General features: G+C 29.2%; 3 protein-coding genes across 3 annotated transcripts; 2 read left to right on the top strand and 1 right to left on the bottom strand.

Moving 5' to 3' along the window:
• Positions 1 to 2105: 2105 nt before the first annotated feature.
• Positions 2106 to 5660, top strand: LOC133781412 (probable serine/threonine-protein kinase PBL16). Its single transcript, XM_062220382.1, has 6 exons — positions 2106 to 2451; positions 3619 to 3926; positions 4029 to 4164; positions 4627 to 4763; positions 4895 to 5018; positions 5099 to 5660. The coding sequence occupies exons 1-6, from the start codon at positions 2382 to 2384 to the stop codon at positions 5482 to 5484; spliced, it is 1161 nt and encodes a 386-aa protein (XP_062076366.1). The 5' UTR covers positions 2106 to 2381; the 3' UTR covers positions 5485 to 5660.
• Positions 5661 to 10054: 4394 nt separating this feature from the next.
• Positions 10055 to 13696, top strand: LOC133781422 (malate synthase, glyoxysomal). The gene is made up of 4 exons (XM_062220396.1): positions 10055 to 10531; positions 11749 to 12074; positions 12151 to 12481; positions 12987 to 13696. The coding sequence occupies exons 1-4, from the start codon at positions 10124 to 10126 to the stop codon at positions 13644 to 13646; spliced, it is 1725 nt and encodes a 574-aa protein (XP_062076380.1). The 5' UTR covers positions 10055 to 10123; the 3' UTR covers positions 13647 to 13696.
• Positions 13697 to 17707: 4011 nt separating this feature from the next.
• LOC133781425 (beta-amyrin synthase-like) lies at positions 17708 to 23682 on the bottom strand. The gene is made up of 6 exons (XM_062220398.1): positions 23560 to 23682; positions 20749 to 20805; positions 20057 to 20247; positions 19366 to 19543; positions 18297 to 18461; positions 17708 to 18109 (listed from the first exon to the last, which is right to left on the bottom strand). Exons 1-6 carry the CDS (start codon positions 23638 to 23640, stop codon positions 17999 to 18001), a joined length of 783 nt encoding a protein of 260 aa, XP_062076382.1. The 5' UTR covers positions 23641 to 23682; the 3' UTR covers positions 17708 to 17998.
• Positions 23683 to 23755: the final 73 nt, after the last annotated feature.

The following is a 23755-nucleotide window of genomic DNA, read 5'->3' on the forward strand; positions in this document are numbered from 1 at the left end:
GAGTTACTTGTTATACTTATTAAGTTTTAAAGAACAAGTATTTTTTTTATGGTGTCAAATCATTTCATTTGTAAAAATACAAATGACTTCAATAAAAACTTATATTTACAAAATATTTTTATACTTAATAAAATTAGACATAGTTACTTAGATCATCTGAAATTTACTTTGAGTAATTATAATAGTGTGTAAGTTAGTGGTATAGGTAGGCACAAATGAGATTCATGGTAAATGGATTTTTTTTTTAAATATTATTTAATTTTTTTAGAAAAAAATTAATAAAAAGTTAAAAGCTGCCTCCCTTATTGTTGCAGCTAGGAAATCACTATACATGATTAGAGGTACCAACATTTGGTGGTGTAATTTATACTTATTTTAAATAAGATTTGGTGGTAAATCATCATATTGATATTACCAATAAAAATAATTAATTAAGATCTTAATAAAATTAGTGTTAGGTAAGGTTGTTGGAAAGCTTTCAACAATTGGCTATTTCCAACTTCAATCTAATCTATAATATAATCTAGAGAGAGATGAAATGGTGGAAGATTGAAAATGCCCACTAACAAAGAAAGAAAGAGCCAATTTTTTCTTTTTTTTGAAAATATTTAAATAAACATATAAAGGGTGTTTGGTAAATTTTTATTTTATTTTTTATGTAATGTTATTATATGTGATTTAAAAAAAAAATAATGCTTCATAAAATAATATTCTTTGAATTGTACTCGTTCAAGTTGAATCGTAGTAGTATTGCTTTGCTTGTTCTAGGGTTAATATATTTTCATTTATAAATTAGAACTCTTTTATAAACTTGTTATTTTTATTTCATAAATTTAGATCTATGTTAAAGTGAGATGAGGATAACTTTTTACCTATAAGAAAAAATTATTACAAAAAAAGATGAGAAAAATAAATGGAGATGAGAAAGGTATTTCAAAAATCGACTTTTCTTGATCCGATTGCTTTATATTTAACTCTCTACTTAGAAGATTATTTTTCAAAATTTAACAATATAACACAAACTATCTTATAAAATGAGATAAAAAAACTCATGCATAGATAATGCTCAATCGGTAGAACTTTTTCGAATTTTAACTCTCAAACCTTATTTGGAGGTTTAAGTTGTTTTTTCTCGAATTTTTTCATGAATTAATTTGTATGTTCTTAAATTTGACGAAAACTTATTTGAATGATATAAATTAAATCTTCTTATTTCCAATTTTTCTTTATTGGGAAAATACTATTTTGACCTATGTGTTTTATTAAATGACAATTCGGATCATGTGTTTTATAAAATAGATCAAAATAGTACCCTAAACATGATTTTGGTTAAAATATTTTCAATTATAAGATCAATTCTCAGGTCGTTAGTGATGCAATGAGTTCAGTAAGTGAAGAAAATGATCGATGAGCTGAAAATGAAAGATTATAGGGAATATACTCATTTGGTACCCTGTGTTTCTGCAAAGTATCATTTTGGTACCCTATGTTTTCAATAATGCTCATATGGTACCCTGTATTTTAAAATCTTACATATTTGGTACTCTAAACTCAGATTTGATAGATAAAATTTTGTCAATATGATTAAACTGTCATCAGTTATATGTAATTATGTAATTAAATTTAAATTTGTAACTTACATAATTGACAGCCGTTTGATTAAATTGACAAAATTTTATCTATCAAATATGAGTTTAGGGTACCAAATATGTACGATTTTAAAATACAGAATACCATATGAGCATTATTGAAAACAGAGGGTACCAAAATGATATTTTACAAAAACATAGGATACCAAATGAGTATATTCTCAAGATTATATTATATTTTTTTTTGACCAAAATTAGATGTAAAGTAACATTTTAATCAATTTCATAAAACAAATAATATGAATTGATATTTAACAAAACATATAAACTGATCACATAGTTGGTAAAAAACTAGGACAAACTATTATTTTCCTCTAACTTAGTCACTTGTATAATAATAATTTTATAAAAAAAATAAACAAAAATAATAATCTGGACTATACTGTGGACCCCAGTTCCTCCATGGCCAAAAGGCCACTGCCCACCTCAACTCACCACCCCCACACCTCAACTCATCATTACCATCAAAGAATTCATTCATTCACATTCTCTCCAAACTCTTTCCCTTTCTGCTCTCTTCCACATCACCATTCTCGATCGCCCACACTCTTCTTCTCCTTTCCCACCGAAACCTTTTTCCTATAAACAAAACAGAGTCTTTTTGCTTCATTTCCATGGCAAGTTTTCTCTTCCAACCGTACAGTTATGAGTAGCTTCTAGAGAAGGACTCGACTATATCTATATATTTTTAAGTTTTCTTTCTGGGTTTTCTTTTTCTTTTTGTTTCGAAGAATGGGGAACTGTTGTTGTTGTTGCAGAAGGGAGCCTTCGGTTAACAGAGTATCATCTAATGCTAAGTCAGGTTAGTGTTCGTAAAAATTCCCTCTTTGTTACACTGAAAAAGATTTGTATTTTATTAATTGGATTTTTTACAACTTTAAATTTTAGGCATGGGTTTGTGTTATTTTTTTCAGTCTGTTAAGATCATTCGATTGAGTTTATTAGTCTCTTGGATTCGAATGAACTCTTTAGTTTACATGATCATTGTTATTTCAGCATAGAATTCATTTTACCATCTTTTTAGGGTCTTGGAATATCACTTTAGAATTTCCTATTATTGTGAAGCAAAAATGAATTAGAAGAAGAAGAAGAAGAAAAAGATTTTCTTGTTCTTTGAGACCACTAATCATGGTGGTCCATTTACTTTTCTCATGTTCTAAGTGGGTAGTCCTCATAGTAGTGCGCTCTTTCTTATCTCTACTATTCTTATTTCTATTGCTACAACAAATTATATCCTTTTCTTAAAGTCAAACTTTTTCCCTATTCGTTCTAGATTATAGTTTACTAATATATTTGTTTTCTTATTAACTTTTTGACCCTTTCGTTTGTGAACAATTCATAATTTCATATGGCTGATTTTGGACCCTGTCTTTTGAAAAGTTCTATCTATGTAGTTGTTTAAGAATAAAATATCTTTTCAGATAGACCCTCCTTTTCTATGTTCTTATAGTAAGAAATAAATAGACTAAGAAACTCTCTCACCTTTGTAGTAACTTTCAAAGTGGTATTTACCAACTGTGTAGCTAAATGGTATAAAAATTTGGTCTTTAAAGATGGTTTCTTTGTTTAACCATTTCATGGAGAAAAGTTTTTGTTACTTTGATTCTCTAAAAAGGTCAAGATTTTTCATTTTTCTACACACGAGAATAAAAGAGTGAACTTATTTGATATAAAGATAGTTTTTTGTTTAGTTTAGAAATTCATAAAGCTTACCACTTTAGTTTTGCTTTCTTCTACTTTGGAGGCATCATAAAATTCAAAATAATTTGGACCAATTAGATATTACTACGTGACCGCCATGTGGATCCTTGGTTAGATTTAATGGCCAGGGACACCAGGAATAGTTTTACCTCCAAATTTTTTACACAAGTATTTTCACTGCCTTTTTTCCTCATAAAAGAATGAACTTGCTTATATAACTAGCAGGAAGTGATATGTGTTTTCTTTGTTATCTGATCTTACTCTCCAGAGTCTCCAAAAGACCAGAGTCCCTCAGTTAAATCTAGAAAAGAAGTTAGAAAGTTACCATCAAATCCTGAAGAAGTCGAGAGCTTGCGCCGCGATTCAGCACTGAATCCGTTGATTGCATTCACATTCAAAGAATTAAAGTTAATGACTGATAATTTTAGACAAGATTACATGTTGGGTGGTGGAGGTTTTGGTAGTGTTTATAAAGGGTTTATAACTGAGGACTTAAGAGAGGGCCTGACACCTCTTCCGGTAGCTGTAAAGGTTCATGATGGCGATAACAGTCATCAAGGACATAGAGAATGGCTGGTAAGAGAATTTCAAAGAAAATGTAATTAAAAAAACGCTAAGATGCTATGATGACGTTTAACTTAATAGATTTGCATCACTGAGAGCTTTGTATATTTCTAGGCAGAAGTTATATTCTTGGGGCAGCTTTCACATCCGAATTTGGTAAAACTTGTTGGTTATTGCTGCGAAGATGAACACAGAGTACTAATATACGAGTACATGTCTCGTGGAAGCGTGGAGAACAATTTGTTTTCAAGTAAGTACTTTGTAGAGCTATTCATCTGATATGTTGATGCTGTGAAAATACCATGTTCCTATGAATTTGTGGAACCGAAATATTGTTATGTTGTAACATGTTTATCTAGACAAGAAGATTCTTAATTATATTGGATGATTTAGGATTACCATCGTAAGAAAGTGGTTTTTCTTATGTAATAGGGCTGCAACGCATTTATGAACCGAGAATTAGTAGAATGATGTCTAGCTAGCAGCTTGATATGGATACCATTTCAAATTAAAAGGTAAAGGTAAAACTTGGTGAAGGAGATGATGTTCTTTCAAGTTTTCAACTTGTTGGGATCATGAACTCTTGGTTGACTCTGATATAAACATTAGTCTAGTTGTTTCTTGAATTCTGAATGAATCTGAAGGTGTGATGTGTTGAATATTAAACTAATGTTTTAAGCACCTCTGATTCACCTCTCTTCCATTGTTGCAGGAGTATTGCTTCCTTTGCCATGGTCGATAAGAATGAAGATTGCATATGGTGCTGCAAAAGGACTTGCTTTTCTTCATGAAGCTGAGAAGCCCGTCATTTATCGCGATTTCAAGACCTCTAACATTCTGCTGGACCAGGTTAGCATCTAAATCTTTCCCAAATTGACAACTATTGGTTTAACTTGGATTGAAATAAGGTTGACCATGGTGCCTTTGACTCCTTGTTAGCTTCAAATTACAACTACAGTTTCATTTGAATTCTGGGACAGGATTATAATGCAAAGCTCTCTGACTTTGGTCTTGCGAAAGACGGTCCAGAAGGTGACAACTCTCATGTTTCTACGCGAATAATGGGGACTTATGGTTATGCTGCACCGGAGTATATCATGACAGGTATGCCATTGCCTTAATCACAACTCTACATGTCAAAATATGTTGAGATCAATCTAACATGACTATTTCTTTTCCTGCAGGCCACCTAACGCCCCGAAGTGATGTTTACAGCTACGGAGTTGTTCTTCTTGAACTTTTGACAGGAAGGAAATCGTTAGACAAGTTGCGGCCAGCTCGAGAACAAAACTTGACAGATTGGGCTCTACCCTTGCTTAAAGAGAAGAAGAAGGTGCTTAGCATTATAGATCCAAGACTAGAAGATTATCCCACTAAAGGAGTTCACAAGGCAGCCATGTTAGCTTATCACTGCTTGAACAAGAACCCGAAGGCGAGGCCTCTAATGAGAGACGTAGTAGACTCATTGGAGCCTCTGCAGAACACCAGTGACATTTATGATGACAAAGGTACCATAACTGTGATCACTGCTCCTCAGGCACCAGTGAAAGAAGATAAAAAAGTGTACTAATTTGCTACTGATTTGTTCCCAATAAGTTTCTTCTTCTCCTTGTAATTTTTGAAGTAGATAAAAAAAAGGTTTCCTTGTGTGTGTATCTGAATAGAGTTTTGGGTTCTTTTTCTTTTACCATCTTTCTTTGTAAAGATCATTATAAAAGCATATGTTTCCATTGTAGAGTACGAAAAGTGTTGTTTTTCGATCAGGGTGTGAAAGAAATGTCTTAGTTCAGACTGGGAATACTACTTTTAAAATGATTTATGATAATAGGAGTGGCAAACTTCTTGAGAAAAATGATAATCTACCAATGGAGTTGCAGAGGTTTAAAATGCAAAGCAAACAATGGAATGCAATTTTTCATTCCATTCCAATCTCTGTTCCCTTAGCTGATGTTTATGTTTGGTTTGGGGTAATAGAATGAAATGGAAATGAATTAATTTTCATTCCTTTCATTTGTTTGGTTGCATTTTAGAGTATTGAAATGTCATTTTAATGTAAAGACATTTCCACCATTTTAGTGGAATGACTATTCGATTTAAAAATGGTGAAAATGAATCAATTTTAATTTCATTTATTTGTTTGGTTGCATTTTTAGAGTATTGAAATGTCATTTCGGAATGACATTTCCATCATTTTAGTGGAATAACTATTTGATTTAAAAATAGGAGGAAAGACCATTCTATTTAATTTTTATTTCATTCTATTTTTATTTTTTTTCTATTCCCATTCTTATTTTTCTATTTTCTTTCCCTCTAACTAAATATCACTTTAGATCATATATGTTTTGTCATTGCTTATTATTTTATTATATTTTTTGATATCTTATTTATTGTTGGCATTAGATGTTCATTTTTTATTTACTTTTTTGCAATTACTTATTATTTTATTATTATTTTTAGTATCTTATATGTTATTAGCATTAACTGTAGACTTTTTTTACATGACTCTACATCTATATACATTGGAGCATAATTGTAAAAATTATGCTATATATGTATATGACATTTATTGACTTTTTGTACTAAATTTAGAACAATTTTTACATCTCTAATGAGAGATGGTCTTAGATCCCATATATTCAAATTTAAAATTTAAAATAAAATATGGGAGATCTAATATTAATATTTTTTGATTATCTTGATCATATTATTATGATTATTATTAATCTGGATATTTTCTTAAAATATAGGACAATTCTTCTATAAGAGTTTCACTTTAAGCCCTATTGGTGGGACTCTCAGTGTTTCTCGACCCATGAACAGTTTTCAGCACGATTTTTTTTATGACCGCGTATATTGTAGCTATTTAGAGCATCCTGCAAATTTTCAGAAAATTCCGAATAGTTTACAATACCGAAAACTAGATGCAAATATGTTGTGTTTTACGCGCATAAAAAAAATTAGTCACGCGTGCAACAACATGTTTGAACTTAGTTTTCGGTACTGTAAACTATTCGGAATTTTTTGAAAATTTGCAGGATGCTCTAAATAGCTACAATATACATGGCCATGAAAAAAAATCGCACCGAAAATTGTCGAGAACATTGAGAGTCCTACTGGTAGGGCTTAAAGTGAAGCCCCTATAAGAGAATTCACCTATAAATATATGCCAAAAAAAAAAAAAAAAAAAAAGAAGAAAGGTTACCATAACTATATGATTTCTTTGACCTCATATGGGAGGGCAAAGAAATCATGTTGTCTTCGGACAAAGAGACACAAGGCTTTTTTTCTTTTCTTCTTCTTTTTAATAAAAAATAAAATAAAAAAGAAAACCAAGACATAGTTACTAGGGGTGTGCAAAAATCATCTAATCTAATTACAACCAACAACTAAAAATTGAATATTCAATTATGATTGGATCAGATCGGTTGTTGGATGATATAAACAAAAAATTTAATAAAACTGAACTGATCCAATTATATATATATATATTTTTAAAATATAGTTATGGGTTTAAAATTATATTTATTTACTTATGATTATGTTTTATAATTTAAGTTGTATTTGTATGGAGTTGTACCATTTTGAATAAATTAGTTTTTCTATTTATAATATTATGGATTATTTGAACAAATTAAGCTAAATAAAGCTAAAAAAATATTTGATAAATCCAATTCGATCAAATACATAAGCAATGGGACACATCCAATGAATAAAACTGATCCAATCCAATAGATAATTGGATCGGATCGAATCAGCTAAGACAAGTTGATTTGATTAGATCGATTGTAAAAATTCAACATTTAATGGATAACTGGATCGGATCGAATAAGCCTAAAAATATAGGATGTGATTCAATAAACGCCCCTAATAATCACATATTTGAGATGAAAACTAGATGGTGAGAAGAAGTCTATAGTTTGTTGTCGTTTTCTGAATGTATTGTCGGTTTTTTCGTCTGTTGTCGTTTTTCATCTTGTTGTCGTTTTCTTGGGTTGTCGTCTTTTTTACAGTTTGTTGTCGTTTTTCTTGACTTCTTAAAAATTTCTTTATCGTATATGTAAGAAACACAGAGTGGCAGGTTTGAATGACACGTGTCCAGTAGTCCGCGAATTTAGAATATGAGGTTGTTTTCTAGGTGTTGTCGTTTTTGTCATTACTGTCAACTTTACTTTTTTATTATATTATAGTTCATCATGTCATTTTCTCAACTTATTGTAGTTTTTTGATTAATTGTGGTTTCATGAATTTATCGTCATTTTCTTGTATAATTGTCTCTCTTGTTAATTCATTGTAGTTTTTGGTACTGTTGTCGTTTTGTAAATTTATTGTCGTTTTATTGTTTTATTGCCGTTTTAGTGATTTTGAGTTGTTTCCTCACTTTATTGTGGTTTGGCTAATTTATTGTCGGTCTTTTTAGTTTTTTTTTTTTTTTTATATAAAATTAAGTGTTTATATTTTTTTAGACCTGTGTTTTATCTAATTATCTATTTAGACCCAGTATTTTATAAAATAATTCAAATAGAATCATAAAATCGATTTTGGTAAAAAAATTCTAAGCTAAAATTACAAATAATTCATCAAAATAATATTTTAAAACAAAAACAAAATCATTTTGTCTAACAGCTATGTAGATATATTCAATTTATCCTTCATCAACATTGAGTTTATTAGTCTATTTGAATCATTTTACAAAACACATGGTCCAAACAGGTAATTGAACAAAACACAGAGTCTATAAACCCTAAAAAAATTAATCTTGTTTTCTGGTTTATGTTGTCGTTTTACTCATTTAATGTCGTTTGCTTGTTCTGTTGTGTTTTTTTTATTTCAGTTTGTTGAATGTATTGTCGTTTTCTTACTCCGTTGTTTCTTCAGTTTGTTGTCGTATTATCATTCCATTGTCGTTGTTCATTATTTTTTCGTTTTTCGTTTTGTTGTTGTTTTGCTCACTTATTGTCGTTTTTTTTTTTAATTAATAAAAACAATTTGAGGACATTACTTTCTCTGCTATTGTTTATAGTGAATGAAAGAAACGACACGTGTAGAAGTAGTCCACGCTGTCATCTTCGTCATATCTCTATCTATCCATAAACAAGGTAAGGTGGCTGCAACTCCCAAGGCAGCTATTGGCACAACTTTCAATAACTCAAAAACGCATCCCTAATTTCCTTTTCCCTTATCCAAAATTCCCACTTGTTTTACTTTACATCCTAATATTCCATTCCAAAATATTAGTTACTTACAAAAATATAAAAATCAAGATTTTTGCATCTTCGTGTTAAATTTACCATATATTGCTAAAATATAATTTATAATAAAATTATTTTAATATTATACCAAAAATTGTGACAAATTTAATTCATTATAAAATTATCATAAATTTGAAATATAATATAATACATATTTTACATCATCATAAATACTATATTTTTTATTTACTTTTATACTATTTTTATTATTTCAGCAATAAATACTAGATGTTTTATCTTATTATTTTTAATTATCTAACAATAAAATATAAAATAAAATTATTACAATGTACAATTAAAAAATTAATGCAAAAAATAATGTTTCGTTAGTGTTTTATTGAAAATATATTAAAAGAAATATAGTGTAAAAATTGTACCAAATATATTATATATTGATTTTTTGGCCAATTATAGCACAATATGATCTAATCTTTTTTAACATTTAAATATTTTTTAAATAATTTAGTTTTTAAGATTTGTTTTTTTGGTACCTAGTGATAGTGATGCTGTTACATTATAAAAAGGGTCAAAATTATTGTTTTATGCACAATTTTGATATATATTTTTCATATATTATAACAATTAAATGTCCCTACAGATCATAATATAAAAAAATTTAATTATTAATTTTTTTTCTCAAATATTAAATTAGAACTACAAAAAAAACTCAGAAATATTTTATGCTAAGATCTTATGAAGCACAATATAATCTTGATATACTAACATATATATTTTTTCTTCTTCTCAAATATACGAATATATAATCGTATAAATATATACGTCACAACCGATAAACCTTACGCACATACATCCACAAATGCACCGTTTGCCTCTTTAGCCCCATAACGATAATGCTTCATCACCTCCCAGATATTATATATATACATATACACATATATAACAAATGTACTATACGTTATAATATCATATATAATCACAAAAACTACCAATATTTATGCTATGAACGGTGTACAAGGAGGAGCATATTACACCGGCGCCACCCCAGTGGCGGTGACGAAGCCAATGATGATGGGCTACGATGCGCCGGAGGGAGTGGAGATTCGGGGCCGCTACGACGGAGACTTTGCCAAGATACTCACAAGGGACGCTCTGACCTTCGTGGCGGAGCTACAGAGGGAGTTCAGGAACCGCATCAAGTACGCGCTCCAGTGTAGAAGAGAGGCCAAGAAGAGGTACAACGATGGGGCTGTGCCTGGATTTGATCCGGCCACCAGGTATATCAGGGAAGGTGATTGGGTTTGCGCGGCGGTGCCGCCGCCTGTGGCTGATCGGAAGGTGGAGATCACCGGTCCGGTGGAGCGGAAGATGGTTATTAATGCACTCAATTCTGGTGCTAAAGTCTTCATGGTACTTCTTATCTAATTTATATATATATATGGCTTCTTCGTAGGGGCTCTTAGTTTTTAGTTATTTTTTTTACCACCGTGAATGGTGAATGGTGCAGTTATTTAGAATATTTTGGAAATTTTTATAAAATTATAAATATTTTATAGTATTGAAAAATAAATTTAAACATATTGTTTACACGCGAAAGTAAATTAGTAATACGTGAAATAATATGTTTGAACATAATTTACAGTACTCTAAATTATTTAAATTATTTAGAATTATCTGAAAATTTACAAATACTCTAAATAATTATAATATACACGGTCATAATAAAAATTCACGTAGAAAACTATTCACACGAATCGAAAAGAGTAGGCTCCTATACGAAAATTCTACTGTATATTTATATATATGCCAAAATTCACAATATATATTAATTTGATTCAATCCATATATATAATTAGTTGTATATACAGTATATAACAGCACGATTTTATTTTTATTTTTTTTGGTTTCGTGAGAGTATAGTATTTGTCCATTTAATGAATTGATTGCATTTAATTGTTGTCTATGTAGTGATAAAATAAAATACCACATCAGGCCGTGATGAGAATCAAGCTATGCTCAATAATACATATAGTATAACCAATAGCATATTTGATTTAAACTAAATAGTTTATTTAATATTATTAATATGTATTACATGTATTATAATTTTTAATGGTTGAACAGACACAAAAGTAATACAAGTAATGATATAATTTTTTTTCTTTCTAATATCGAAATATTAATGATAGTTATTTGATTGTTAGTTGGGTATTCATGTGATAATTTATTATTATTGAAATTGGTGAAATGGTTTATTTTTTATTGAAACCGGTTTTTGATAAATTTTTGTAAAATGACAACTGTCATAAATATTTTAATCATGATTTAAATTTTGTATTTTATAAAGAATTATTAAAACCAGTTAAAGTGCAAAACCACTCCATCTTGCCAAAGTATCCTTATTATTAATGAGCTTTTTTGTAACTTACTAATATAAAGCGTCATTTTCATATTTGTATTTAATATATTTTCAAAATCTTGAATAAGGGAAATTGATTTATTGCTATATCCTCTGTTTTTTTTCTTATCAATATCAATGCTTAAACTACAAAACACGTAACACATGACTATCCATATATATATATATATAGGTATATTAATGGGAGTTGAACTAAACATTTTTGCAGGCTGATTTTGAGGATGCACTCTCGCCAAGCTGGGAAAACCTAATGAGAGGCCATATTAATCTAAAGGATGCTGTGAATGGCACCATAAGCTTCCATGACAAGGCCAGGAACAGAGTATACAAGCTCAATGACCAAACTGCCAAGCTTTTTGTTCGCCCAAGAGGCTGGCACTTACCAGAGGCACACATCCTCATCGATGGTGAGCCTGCCACCGCTTGCCTTGTCGACTTTGGCCTCTACTTCTTCCACAACCACGCCGCCTTTCGCCGTGGCCAAGGCGCCGGGTTCGGTCCATTCTTCTACCTCCCCAAAATGGAGCACTCAAGGTAACAAAAAACACCAAATTTCGAAACCTCAATGTGTTTGTGTATCGTAAGAATAATGGTGACTTATTTTTGGCAGGGAGGCGAAGATATGGAACTGCGTGTTTGAGAGGGCCGAGAAGATGACGGGGATCGAAAGAGGAAGCATTAGAGCAACCGTTCTGATCGAGACACTTCCGGCTGCTTTTCAAATGGATGAGATACTCTATGAGTTGAGGGATCACTCTGTTGGGTTGAACTGTGGGAGATGGGATTACATTTTCAGCTATGTCAAAACCTTTCAAGGTCATCCTGATCGCCTTTTGCCTGACCGGTTTTTGGTTGGCATGGCTCAACACTTCATGAAGAGCTACTCTGATCGACTCATCTGGACTTGCCACAGGCGCGGCGTCCACGCCATGGGCGGCATGGTATGTGATCAAAAGCTTCATTCTTGATCTTTAGAAGATGCATATATATTGGACAATTTTTTATTTATAGGAACTTCACTTTTAAGCTTTATCGGTAGGGCTCTCAGTGTTACTCGACCCATGAACAGTTTTCAGCGCGATTTTTTTTTATGACCGTGTATATTGTAGTTGTTTAGAGCATCCTGTAAATTTTCAGAAAATTCTAAATAGTTTACAGCACTGAAAACTAGATTCAAATATGTTGGTTTCCATACACATACAAAAAGTTAGTCGTGTGTGCAACAATATGTTTGAATATAGTTTTCGGTACTGTAAACTATTCAAAATTTTCTAAAAATTGCACCGATGCTCTAAATAGTTATAATATACACGGTCATAAAAAAAAATCGCGCCGGAAACTTTCTAAAGGTCGAGAACACTGAGAGCCTCATCGGTAGAGCTTAAAGTGAAACATATATATATATATATATGGGATGTTGAAACTAAAGTTTTTGAACTAAAACAGGCAGCTCAAATTCCAATCAAGGATGATCAAGCAGCCAATGAGGCTGCACTTGATCTAGTGAAGAAAGACAAGTCAAGAGAAGTGAGAGCAGGGCATGATGGGACATGGGCAGCTCACCCTGGACTGATTCCAGTTTGTATGGAGGTCTTCAACAACACCATGGGCAATGCACCCAACCAAATCAAGACCGCGAAGCGAGAAGAGGCTGCGAATCTAACCGAAGAAGACCTCTTGCAAAGGCCGAGAGGGGTTAGAACCATGGAAGGTTTGAGGCTGAACACAAGAGTTGGGATCCAATACTTAGCAGCATGGCTAACCGGGTCTGGCTCGGTGCCTCTTTACAACCTCATGGAAGATGCTGCAACCGCCGAGATCAGCAGAGTTCAGAACTGGCAATGGCTCAAGTATGGTGTGGAGCTGAATGGAGATGGGCTTGGTGTGAGGGTGAACAAGGAGCTGTTTGGGAGAGTGGTGGAAGAAGAGATGGCTAGGGTTGAAAGAGAGGTTGGGAAAGAGAAGTTCAAGAAAGGAATGTATAAAGAGGCTGCTAAGATCTTCACAAGGCAATGCACAGCCTCAACACTTGATGATTTTCTCACTCTTGATGCCTACAACAACATTGTCGTTCACCACCCTAAGTTGACACCATCTAGGCTTTAAATTTCCTTTTTATGTTGTCGTTTTCTTGTAAGACATTGTCGTTTCCTTTTTATGGCTAGTAGTACCTTTTTAAGTTCTCTATGCACTTGCAAATAATGAAGTTTGAACTTCTTCAAGGACTGTTTATTAATGAGAAATCTTAGCGGTTGCAAATAATGAGTAAACATTTTGTTTGTTAGTTTTATAATTTTGGCATTTATCTAATGGGACTGCATGCTGGTAAATTTTATGACATGTCAATTTACCATACCAATACGTGTAAAGAGTACAAAGATTTTGGCTTGAAAAAGCCATTTTTTTTTAATCTAGAACACGAATTATTCTTTTTTTTTTACCCGTTTTTCAAATTTCTGACACAAATATAAGCTAATAAAATAGAACAAATTATGTAAAGGCTGTGACTATTGACACACATTTTTTAATTAAATCCCTTTTAAAATAAAAATAAATAAATTTTCACCCCTTTTAAATTTTTAATAAGTACAATATTATTCATACAACTTTCTTTCCACACTCCTTTATATTATTATTATTAAATAATACAAATATTATTAAAGCTATTCTTTCTTAAACAAAACTAAAAATTAAATCATTGTCACTAAAAGAAAATATCCACGATGATCATTGACAATATCACGATCAATAATTTATCTTTTACATCTCATTTTTATGGTTTAATGACATTTCTTTCACATTTATGTTTTTATTTAGTCTTTCTAACGATGTTAATCTTGAGTGGCTTGTTGTTATCATACACAATTTTAAGAATGAAATACAATAAAAAAGTTCATACATATGATTCAAATAATAAAATAATTTTAAAAAAAAATCTTATTAGGTTTAAAATCTTTAGCATCTCCACATCCACATCCACATCTATATTCATATTTATATTTTGGTCATTCATTAATTTTTTTTTTGAGTTTTGATTTTTTAAATTAATAATCTAACTTTTAATGTTTATACATGATATGTTGAGAGGGTATGTTTTAAGAATTAACCAGAAATAATTATAATTGTTTGAGAATATTTATGTCAATTTACATATATGATATGATATTAGATTATCGTCATAGTATTTATGTCAATTTACATACATGATATCATGGAATGATATGATATGAATAGAAAATTATATAAATAGTAAAATATTATCGTCATAGTATTCAATTAAATTAAAGTTTCAAATTGATCTGTTTCCGAAAAAAACTACTGTTTCTCTTAAAATTAAACTAATAACAAAATATTCATTAACATTAATGTATAGATATTATTAGAAATATCCTCACCCAAACCCTAATTATATATATATATTTATATATAGCCGCACAACATATTTCTCCATCATTGTTGAATATGTGGAAGAGGTTTCACCACGAAGAAATTTTCAGCCATGGCGATCTACTGGTAGACATATTCATTCGAGTTGATGATCTTCGATCTGAAATAAGATGCAGCGCAGTCTGTAAGTATTGGTTCACTCTACTCAATTCAACTCACTATCGTCGTACAAAGCTTCTTCATGATTATCATTCCATACACAATACTCCTTTCACTTTCATAATAGTCAAACCAAAAGCCAAGAACACCATCTCATCACAACAATTCTACGAATATTTTTCCAACCAATCAAAGACTCTCCACACCAAATTACCTAGACCAATATCCACAAGTCATCACCATTATCTTGATTTTTTACCATGGCAACACCTTCGCATATTATCAACTTGTGACGATTTGTTACTGATTTCGTGTCATCCTACTTCGTTACAACCTTTGGTAATATGCAATCCCTTTACGAGAAAATGGCGCGAGCTCCCTCAAATATTTACAAAATTGCCATTTTTAGATCTCGGAAATGCTGGCATAATTGTGTCGCGGCGCGATCATAAAATGACTAGGTACAAAGTTGTAGTAACGTGGATTCATGCTTATAAAAATGGTATTGCAAAATATTGTGCCCTAACATTCTCTTCAGAGATTGGAAATTGGACAACTGATCAACCAAGTATGTTCTCATTTTGTCGGACTAGTTTAAGCAGTCACGCTCCTATTGCTTACAATGGAAAGTTACATTGGCTCGCCTGTTATCACAAAACTGAATTTGTCAATAGAATTATTTCATTCGATCTCTTCAACGAAAATCACAAGTTTTGTCGGGAAATTTCCTTTCCATGGGATCTCGAACATGAGAAAAAATGTTGTTTGGATTGGTTGGTTCAGATTGGATTGGTCCAGGGTCGTCTGCGACTCTCACAACAAAGGCGGGAACCTAGACTTGATCGTCTGCGACTCTCACAACAAAGGCGGGAACCTAGACTTTTCGGTTTGAAAATTTGGGAACTAAATTATGAAAATAAAGACGAAGGCAAGGAGGAGGATTGTTCGTGGAGGTTGGTTCATGACATTATGGTGGAAGAGTGGATCAACATTTGGTATGTTCTTGCTTTTCATCCCAATAATGGTAATGTGGTGTTCTTGTTGTTCAAACAAGTTCAAATTTTTGAATACGATATGGTGGAAAAGAAGATGGAAAGAATTGGCCAACTTCCATTTAAGAGTTTATTCGTACGAAGTTCTACACTAGTGCATCCTTTTTGGCCAACTTCATTTTCGTGTTAATTTTATGATGTGGAACTATTCTTCTAAATTTTAGTTTGTTTTAATGAATTATTTGTTGCAATTGGGAGTAATTACTTGATTTTATTAAAAGATTTGGAAGTTTCTAATAAATATAACAAAATAATTATACACTTGTAAATTTGGTGATATTTTCGGTTTAGATATTTTGTGATCTTTTTTAGAACAGCTTTTCAGTAGGCACATTTTCCTCTAAATTTAAGCGTTTTTTTTTTAATAAATATTATTTATTTTATTTTGTAGACGATATCTCTCTAACTTTTCTACTTCTATATTATAAGTTAATTTATTATATTGGATTAAATTTCCATATTTTTATTATAATTTTCAAATAATTCCATACATATTTATTTCAAATAATGCTTTACATCCATTGTAAATACGAGTAACTAGTTACATCCATGCAAACTGAAAATAAAACTAAAAAAATGGGTACTTGTTATTTTGACATATATGTTTGATTTTTGGGTAACTGTCCATATTACTGCAAATTTGGGTAACCGGTTATATGCTATTTAAAACTAATTAAAATTTTATCTAATTGCTCTAATATGTATGTTTAATTTCTAGATAACAAGTTACCATGCTATCTAAAACTAATTAAAATGGTAACTGGTTACTCTGACAATTACTAGTAACATGTTACCATATACTTTTGTCTTTCCAAATTTAAGTTTTGACAATGGCTTGTTGCATAATGGTACCATGGAGTGATAGTGCATACATGAATGGTGCTCTAAATCTCCAGTTCTCTTTTGGGGCCTCTTCGAGTGGATGTTAACAACAATTTTCTTAATGATGATCCAAGGAAGAACACTCATCAATGATACAATTACTAGGGGTTTAAAGATCCCAACAATCCTTAATTAGTTGGTTTAAACAAGCATCTCATGTTGGTCTAAGAAGCTGGAAAGAGTTTTTCTTTTTCCAAGAATGCTCACCAGGTTAGACTAAACTATATTTGTTCCACAGAATATTCATCATCTATATAGATATTTTGGTCTATGGTGATGATATCTTAATCACTAGACACTACAAAAAGAGTTATCCTTTAGTTACAATGTTTAGTCGTAACATCAATTTTTTTTTTTGCAATTAAATGTCACTTTTAGTCATAACAAAAAATTACTTGTAACTAAAAAATAACATTTTGTCACAAGTTATATTACTAATGTAGTTTTAGTTACCTATTATACACACTGACAAAATTTATTTATAATTAAAAACATATTAAGTCACATTTAATTGTGATTTTTGTAATTAATACAAGAAAATGTGAGACTTTACTTATCAATTATAAGTGCAAGTAAAAGTATTTTATGCCTACAAATTTTATTGATAAGAAGTAATAATATATCTAAAATATTATAATATTAACAAAATGTTAACCCACCAATAATCTGTACCAATAAATAAAAGTGTACCAATAATATGAGAGCAATCTTTATTTCATAATAATAGGCATATATAATTAACATTTTCCTCAAATTATTCAAATAGAGAAAGTGAACATCAAGCTTAAGACTTCTTATAATGGATATTATTATGAAGTCTATTATTAATTTGTACTCATAATAATGTCTTATACTTAAGCATAAATCATAACTACGTACACACCAAGCTGGAGCTTTATTACCTCACAACTCTTTTTATTAGTTTTAACCACACATTAATTATTGATTAAGTGCTTCAATCTTTTACTTGTTCTTTGTTTATGGCAATAGAACTCGATTGCGATACTCTGCAAGCGCCCATAATGGAAAAATGTTTTTGTATAATGGATAATGTAGTGCACAATTCATCTTGAAAACTCCAACTAAGTCCTGGCATGGGTCATAATAAAATAAAATCAATTATTTATTTGTTAGACAAAAATAAATTCAACTTCACTTTTAGGAGACAACAATTTCAAAAGATTACTTTAATTTTTAGAAAATACTATATATTCCTTAGTAATTTTTCTTCTCATTAATTTTTGCATTAAAAATAATATTACTAATATATATATACCTGTTCTGGAAAATCACCATTTTCCATCTGAGAATTGATAATGAGCTTCGCAGCTCGATGAAGAGGTGTTGGGTCTCTTTTTGCTTGTCCAGCATGAATCAATGCCATCATAGCCCACGAAGTTTGTACTAAGTTTGATCTATTTTCTGGAAATGCTACATATTCCTATAATACAATCAAAATTAATACAATTATATATGAGAAGATAAAAATGAATTGTAAAAAAAGTTTTATACTTCATGTTAATAAGTTAGAGAAATTGATGAAAATGACCTATTTTTTTTAAGTGATTTTGCACTCTTATATAATTTTGATGATTTTTTGCAAAATAGTTTTTGTCTAAAATTCGACCAATTGTCTAAATTTTTCGACTGACTGTTTGAATTTTTCGATCACCTATCTATATTTTCGACTAGCTGTCGACTAAATTATGAGAAGTCATTTTGCAAAGAATTATTAAAACTAGGCTAGAGTGCAAAATATATATTAACTAATTACATTATAAAAATATTCAAGTAAAATAAAATCTATACACTTGTAATTATATTAAAAGCATAATTTAATTTACCAAAACTATAGTTATACATATCTATTGAAATCTAACGTACGTAAACTTGTACATGTTACAATTATATTTATCATATAAAACAAAATTATATAAATATACCTATACAATATTTAGGATGTTATTAAAATTACTTTTTAAATATTTTTTTATATTAAAAGCAAATAAAAATATTTTTCAAAATCATATGTTTGGTATATCTATTTTAATCATTTTAAATTTATAGCTTAATTTATTGTCAAAAACAATTTGGGGCATCCCTATCTTATGTGGGTTATTTTTTAAACTTCAATGATAGATAAAGAATGTTCTTAGGCTAGACAATAAATTTAGTTTGATGAAATCTTTTATTCCAGCTATTTGCATTGTATCATCTTTCCAATTACAATCTTCGATAAAAAAAATAATAAATAAAAATAGAGAGAGATGTTGTCTGAACAACATCACTTAATTAAAAGTCAATTGAACAAACAAATTAACACAAGAGAACACGTGAAATGATACCTTTTTAGGGCATGAAAGGTAGCTCTCTCCCCAACCGCCATCAACTGTTTGTTTTTTGAGTAGGAATTCAACTCCCTTGCGCATAGTTGGACTGTTGTTGTAAGTTTTACCAACTGCGGCTAGTCCTCCAAGGGCAAACCACGAAGCATATGTGAAACAAATTCCCCAATTGCCATACCTATATACAGTAAAACCTCTATATAAGAATAGCTTCGGGACTAAACTAATTGTATTCTAATTGAGAGGTTATAACTAAATAGAGGCATCCGTACAAAAAAAATTTCAAACACTCAAAAGTATAAACTTTAACAACAATAACAATAAAAACTCCCTAATAAACTATTAAATATTTAAAAGTAATTCATGTAATCAAATATGGAATAAATCTTTGATTTTCTCTTTTGAGCACAAATAAATAACATAATACATATATTTATTTGACTGTATATATAATTATTACTATATAAAGGTACACTTTCTTAATGCATGACTTAAAAAACGTATAACTAATTATATTCTTATTTATAATTGGCCTAAATTGAGACCATTTTTTTTATAATAAAATATATATTATTCTTATATGGAGTAGTCGTATATAGAGATTTTACTGTATACATATATACAAAAATCAATAACAACTATCAAAATGTTTTGTTTATATATGCAGTTTGGAATGAGTGATGATGCTAACCATGAACCATCATGTCTTTGTTTGTTTTCCAGATATTGAACAGCTCCTTTTATGAACATCTTAATTTCTTGTTCCCTATGCCCTGGATATAGCTTCTTGAATAGTACTAAAGCTTGGATTGCAGTAGAAGTGCATTCCACATACTCATGCTCGATAACAATTTCTTCAAGAAATTCCAGAGGATTTAACATCTGAATTTGAATTAATCCAAACACAAAAATTACATTTATTCTTAATTTAGAAAAAAAAATATTGCAACTATATATAGGGAGCGATTACAACGCATTTCATTTTTTTGTAATACTGGTGCATTTTTTTTTTCTATTTTCGACACCTGGATAGGTATATAATCCAATTTTTTTTTTTTTATATAATGGTGTACATTGTAGGTATTTAGAATATCATGCAAATTTTCAAAAAATTTCGAACAGTTTACGAAGCCGAAAATAGGGTTCAAACTGTCAAATTTTACACGCGTACACAAAAAAACAGGCACGCGTGCATCAGACAGTTTAGACCCTGTTTTCAGTACCATAATTTATTCGGAATTTCTTAAAAATTTGTAGGATGTTCTAGATAGCTATAATGTACGCCGTCATATAAAATTTTTTGAGATTATATCTATCCAGGTACCGAAAATAAAAAAAAGATACACCAATGTTGTAATATATATATTCATATGAACTACTTACTTCCAACCATGCTGGTGATCTAGCGGGCTCCCAAGCTGCTTCACCACCGTTTTTACTCTAAAATAAGTCAAATTCAACAAGGTTATAATTGACACATAAATATAGTGATATAAAAAAAGAAGTTTCTATATTTTCTTTAGGTAAGAATAATTAATTGTGAAAATTAAATTCATAATTGGATCCGAAAGTATATTTCTTATTCTCGTGGTTGTTAGGTTCTTCTAATTAACAAGTGAATTCATACTAATAAAGATTCCAAAAGTCTATTTTTCATGACCAATTGGAACATTCATGTTGTTCCCAATATGAATTATAGTGTTATTTATCCTTCAAATTCTAATTATCATAAGAGAATTGCTAAGGGGGTGCCCAACACCATAAGAAGATGACATATCGTTATTGGTGCAATTTAATATCGGATCCCACTTATTTGAATTTAATAAATATATATTGCTATAACTAATCACAGGGTGTCAACTAATATAGTATTGGACATCTTAAAATGTCAAATAACAGCACTCTTATCAAAATTGACACAATTTTTTTTAGAAATTAGAAGTGATCCCACATCCCCTAATCTTTGTTAAAAACTTAATTCTAATTCAATGTATGTCAAATCTTGTACAATGTATCCTAATTCAAACTACGTTGTCTCACATTTAAAAGTTGTCACTCATCTTACTTTTAAAGCATTTATTGCTAACTTGTCCTCATGTGAAATTACTTTTAAAAAGGGGTTGTATTTAAAGAAATGAGACCTTTAAAAAAGAATAATGTAAATGGGTGTTTATAACAGTGAAACAAAGTTTAGATGATTGATGAAATTAGAAATCTTAAGAGAATGCTTGCCAATGAATTTGAGATTAAGGATTTGGGCAAGTTATGATATTTTTCTGGGTATTGATTTACATGATAAAAATTTATATTATCTGACCTAGCTATAACCTATTAAATATATTAGTTAATTATAACTAAGTTTTATTTAGTATTTATGTCTTATTTTATCTTGTATTTATATACGATGATTTATTTTTTAAAGTTATTTTGTACTCTAGTCTATTTTTAATAATTCGTTGCAAAATAATCTCTCATAATTTAGATAGAGAGTCAAAAATTTAGATAGGTGGTCAAAAAATTCAAACAATTGATTAAAAATTTTAGACTGCTGGTTGAAAAATTTAGACAGAGCCCATTTTGCAAAAAATTATCAAAAGTAAGCCAGAATGTAAAATTACCTAAAAAAAAAAGGTCATTTTCACAAAATTTTCAATGTATTGTTTCCTTTCAATCAATAGATCTATTTATTTGTCTTCATATAAATATCTCTATATATAATAAGTGTGTAGATAACGGAAATTCTTGGTTTTAACGGTTTTATTTTTTAAAGGTTAACTTTAACGGAATATTTTTATATTTAACAGAATATTCGTTTGTAAACACTTAAACTTAAATAAAATAAATACATAATTAAAAAAATTAAAGTAAGATATTTTTGAGATATTTTACCATGATAAATATTTAAAAATAATAAATAATTAAACAAATTAAAATATGATATTTTTGAGATATTTTATAATGATAATTATTTAAAAACAATAAAATCATATGTTTTATAATATCAATAATATTTAATTAAACTTAAATTCACTTATTATAATAATATTATATTAAACATATAATATAATCTACTGTGAATTAACAACAAATTGTTTTTTAAAAAAAAACTAGCAAGAAACTTAAATTTAAAATTTAAGTATAATATTTAATAATTACATTAAATATATAATATATAATCTATTGTTGTCACTTCCATATACTTAAACAAAAACTAGAATAAACTAGAACAAACATAAACTTAAATAAAAATAAATAAATTATTTAATTAAAATAATACATTTATTTCAAATTTATACGACATTAATATAAATTTGATAAAAATAATTAATAAATTATATAAATAGAACTAAGCAAACATGCATATTACACGTTGCTTGTATCTAGTATATATATATATACTTATATCAAGGCCATTTGGTATGTTGTCTTGAATTGGCTAATCATTAAAATGCAAGTTTAACAAAAGATAAATACAAAATCATATCTTTTCTATATAATAAATGTGTAGATAACGGAAATTCTTGGTTTTAACGGTTTTTTATTTTTTTATGGTTAACTTTAACGGAATATTCTTATATTTAACATAATATTTTTATATTTAACGGTAGTTTGTAAACACTTAAACTTAAATAAAATAAAATAAATAATTAAAAAATTAAAAAAAGATATTTTTGAGATATTGTACAATAATAATTATTTAAAAATAATAAATAATTAAACAAATTAAAATATGATATTTTTGAGATATTTTACAATAATAATTATTTAAAAATAATAATATGATATGTTTTATAACTTAAATATAATTTAATTAAACTTAAACTAACTTATTAGAATAATATCATATTAAATATATAATATAATCTACTGTGAATTAGCAACAAATTATTTTTTTAAAAAAAAACTAGTAAGAAACTTAAATTTAAATTCCATGCATAATATTTAATATTACATTAAACATATAATATATGATCTCTTGTTGTCCTTCCCAAATACAAAAACTAGAACAAATACAAACTTAAACAAAAATAAATAAATTATTTAATTAAAATATAATATTTAATTGAAATGTATATGACATTAATATAAATTTAATAAAAATAATTAATAATTTTTTTAAATAAAACTAAACAAACGTGCATATTACACGTTGTTTGTATCTAGTATATATATATGTTTGTGTGTTTTTCTCACCTGCAAAGAAAGTATTACATTAACAGTATCATATAATTTCTCAGCTTCCATATTTTCTCCAACAATCTCCGGTGGCATCATCGACAACAATAAGCAACACTGTAATGTATAATTTAAGAAAAAAAACAATGAGTTCAACAGATTGATGTGTGAAAATTAAGAAAAAAAAAGAAAAAAATTAAGAGAGGTACAATTT

Source organism: Humulus lupulus, chromosome 6, assembly GCF_963169125.1.
Source record: "Humulus lupulus chromosome 6, drHumLupu1.1, whole genome shotgun sequence".
Lineage (NCBI taxonomy): Eukaryota > Viridiplantae > Streptophyta > Magnoliopsida > Rosales > Cannabaceae > Humulus > Humulus lupulus.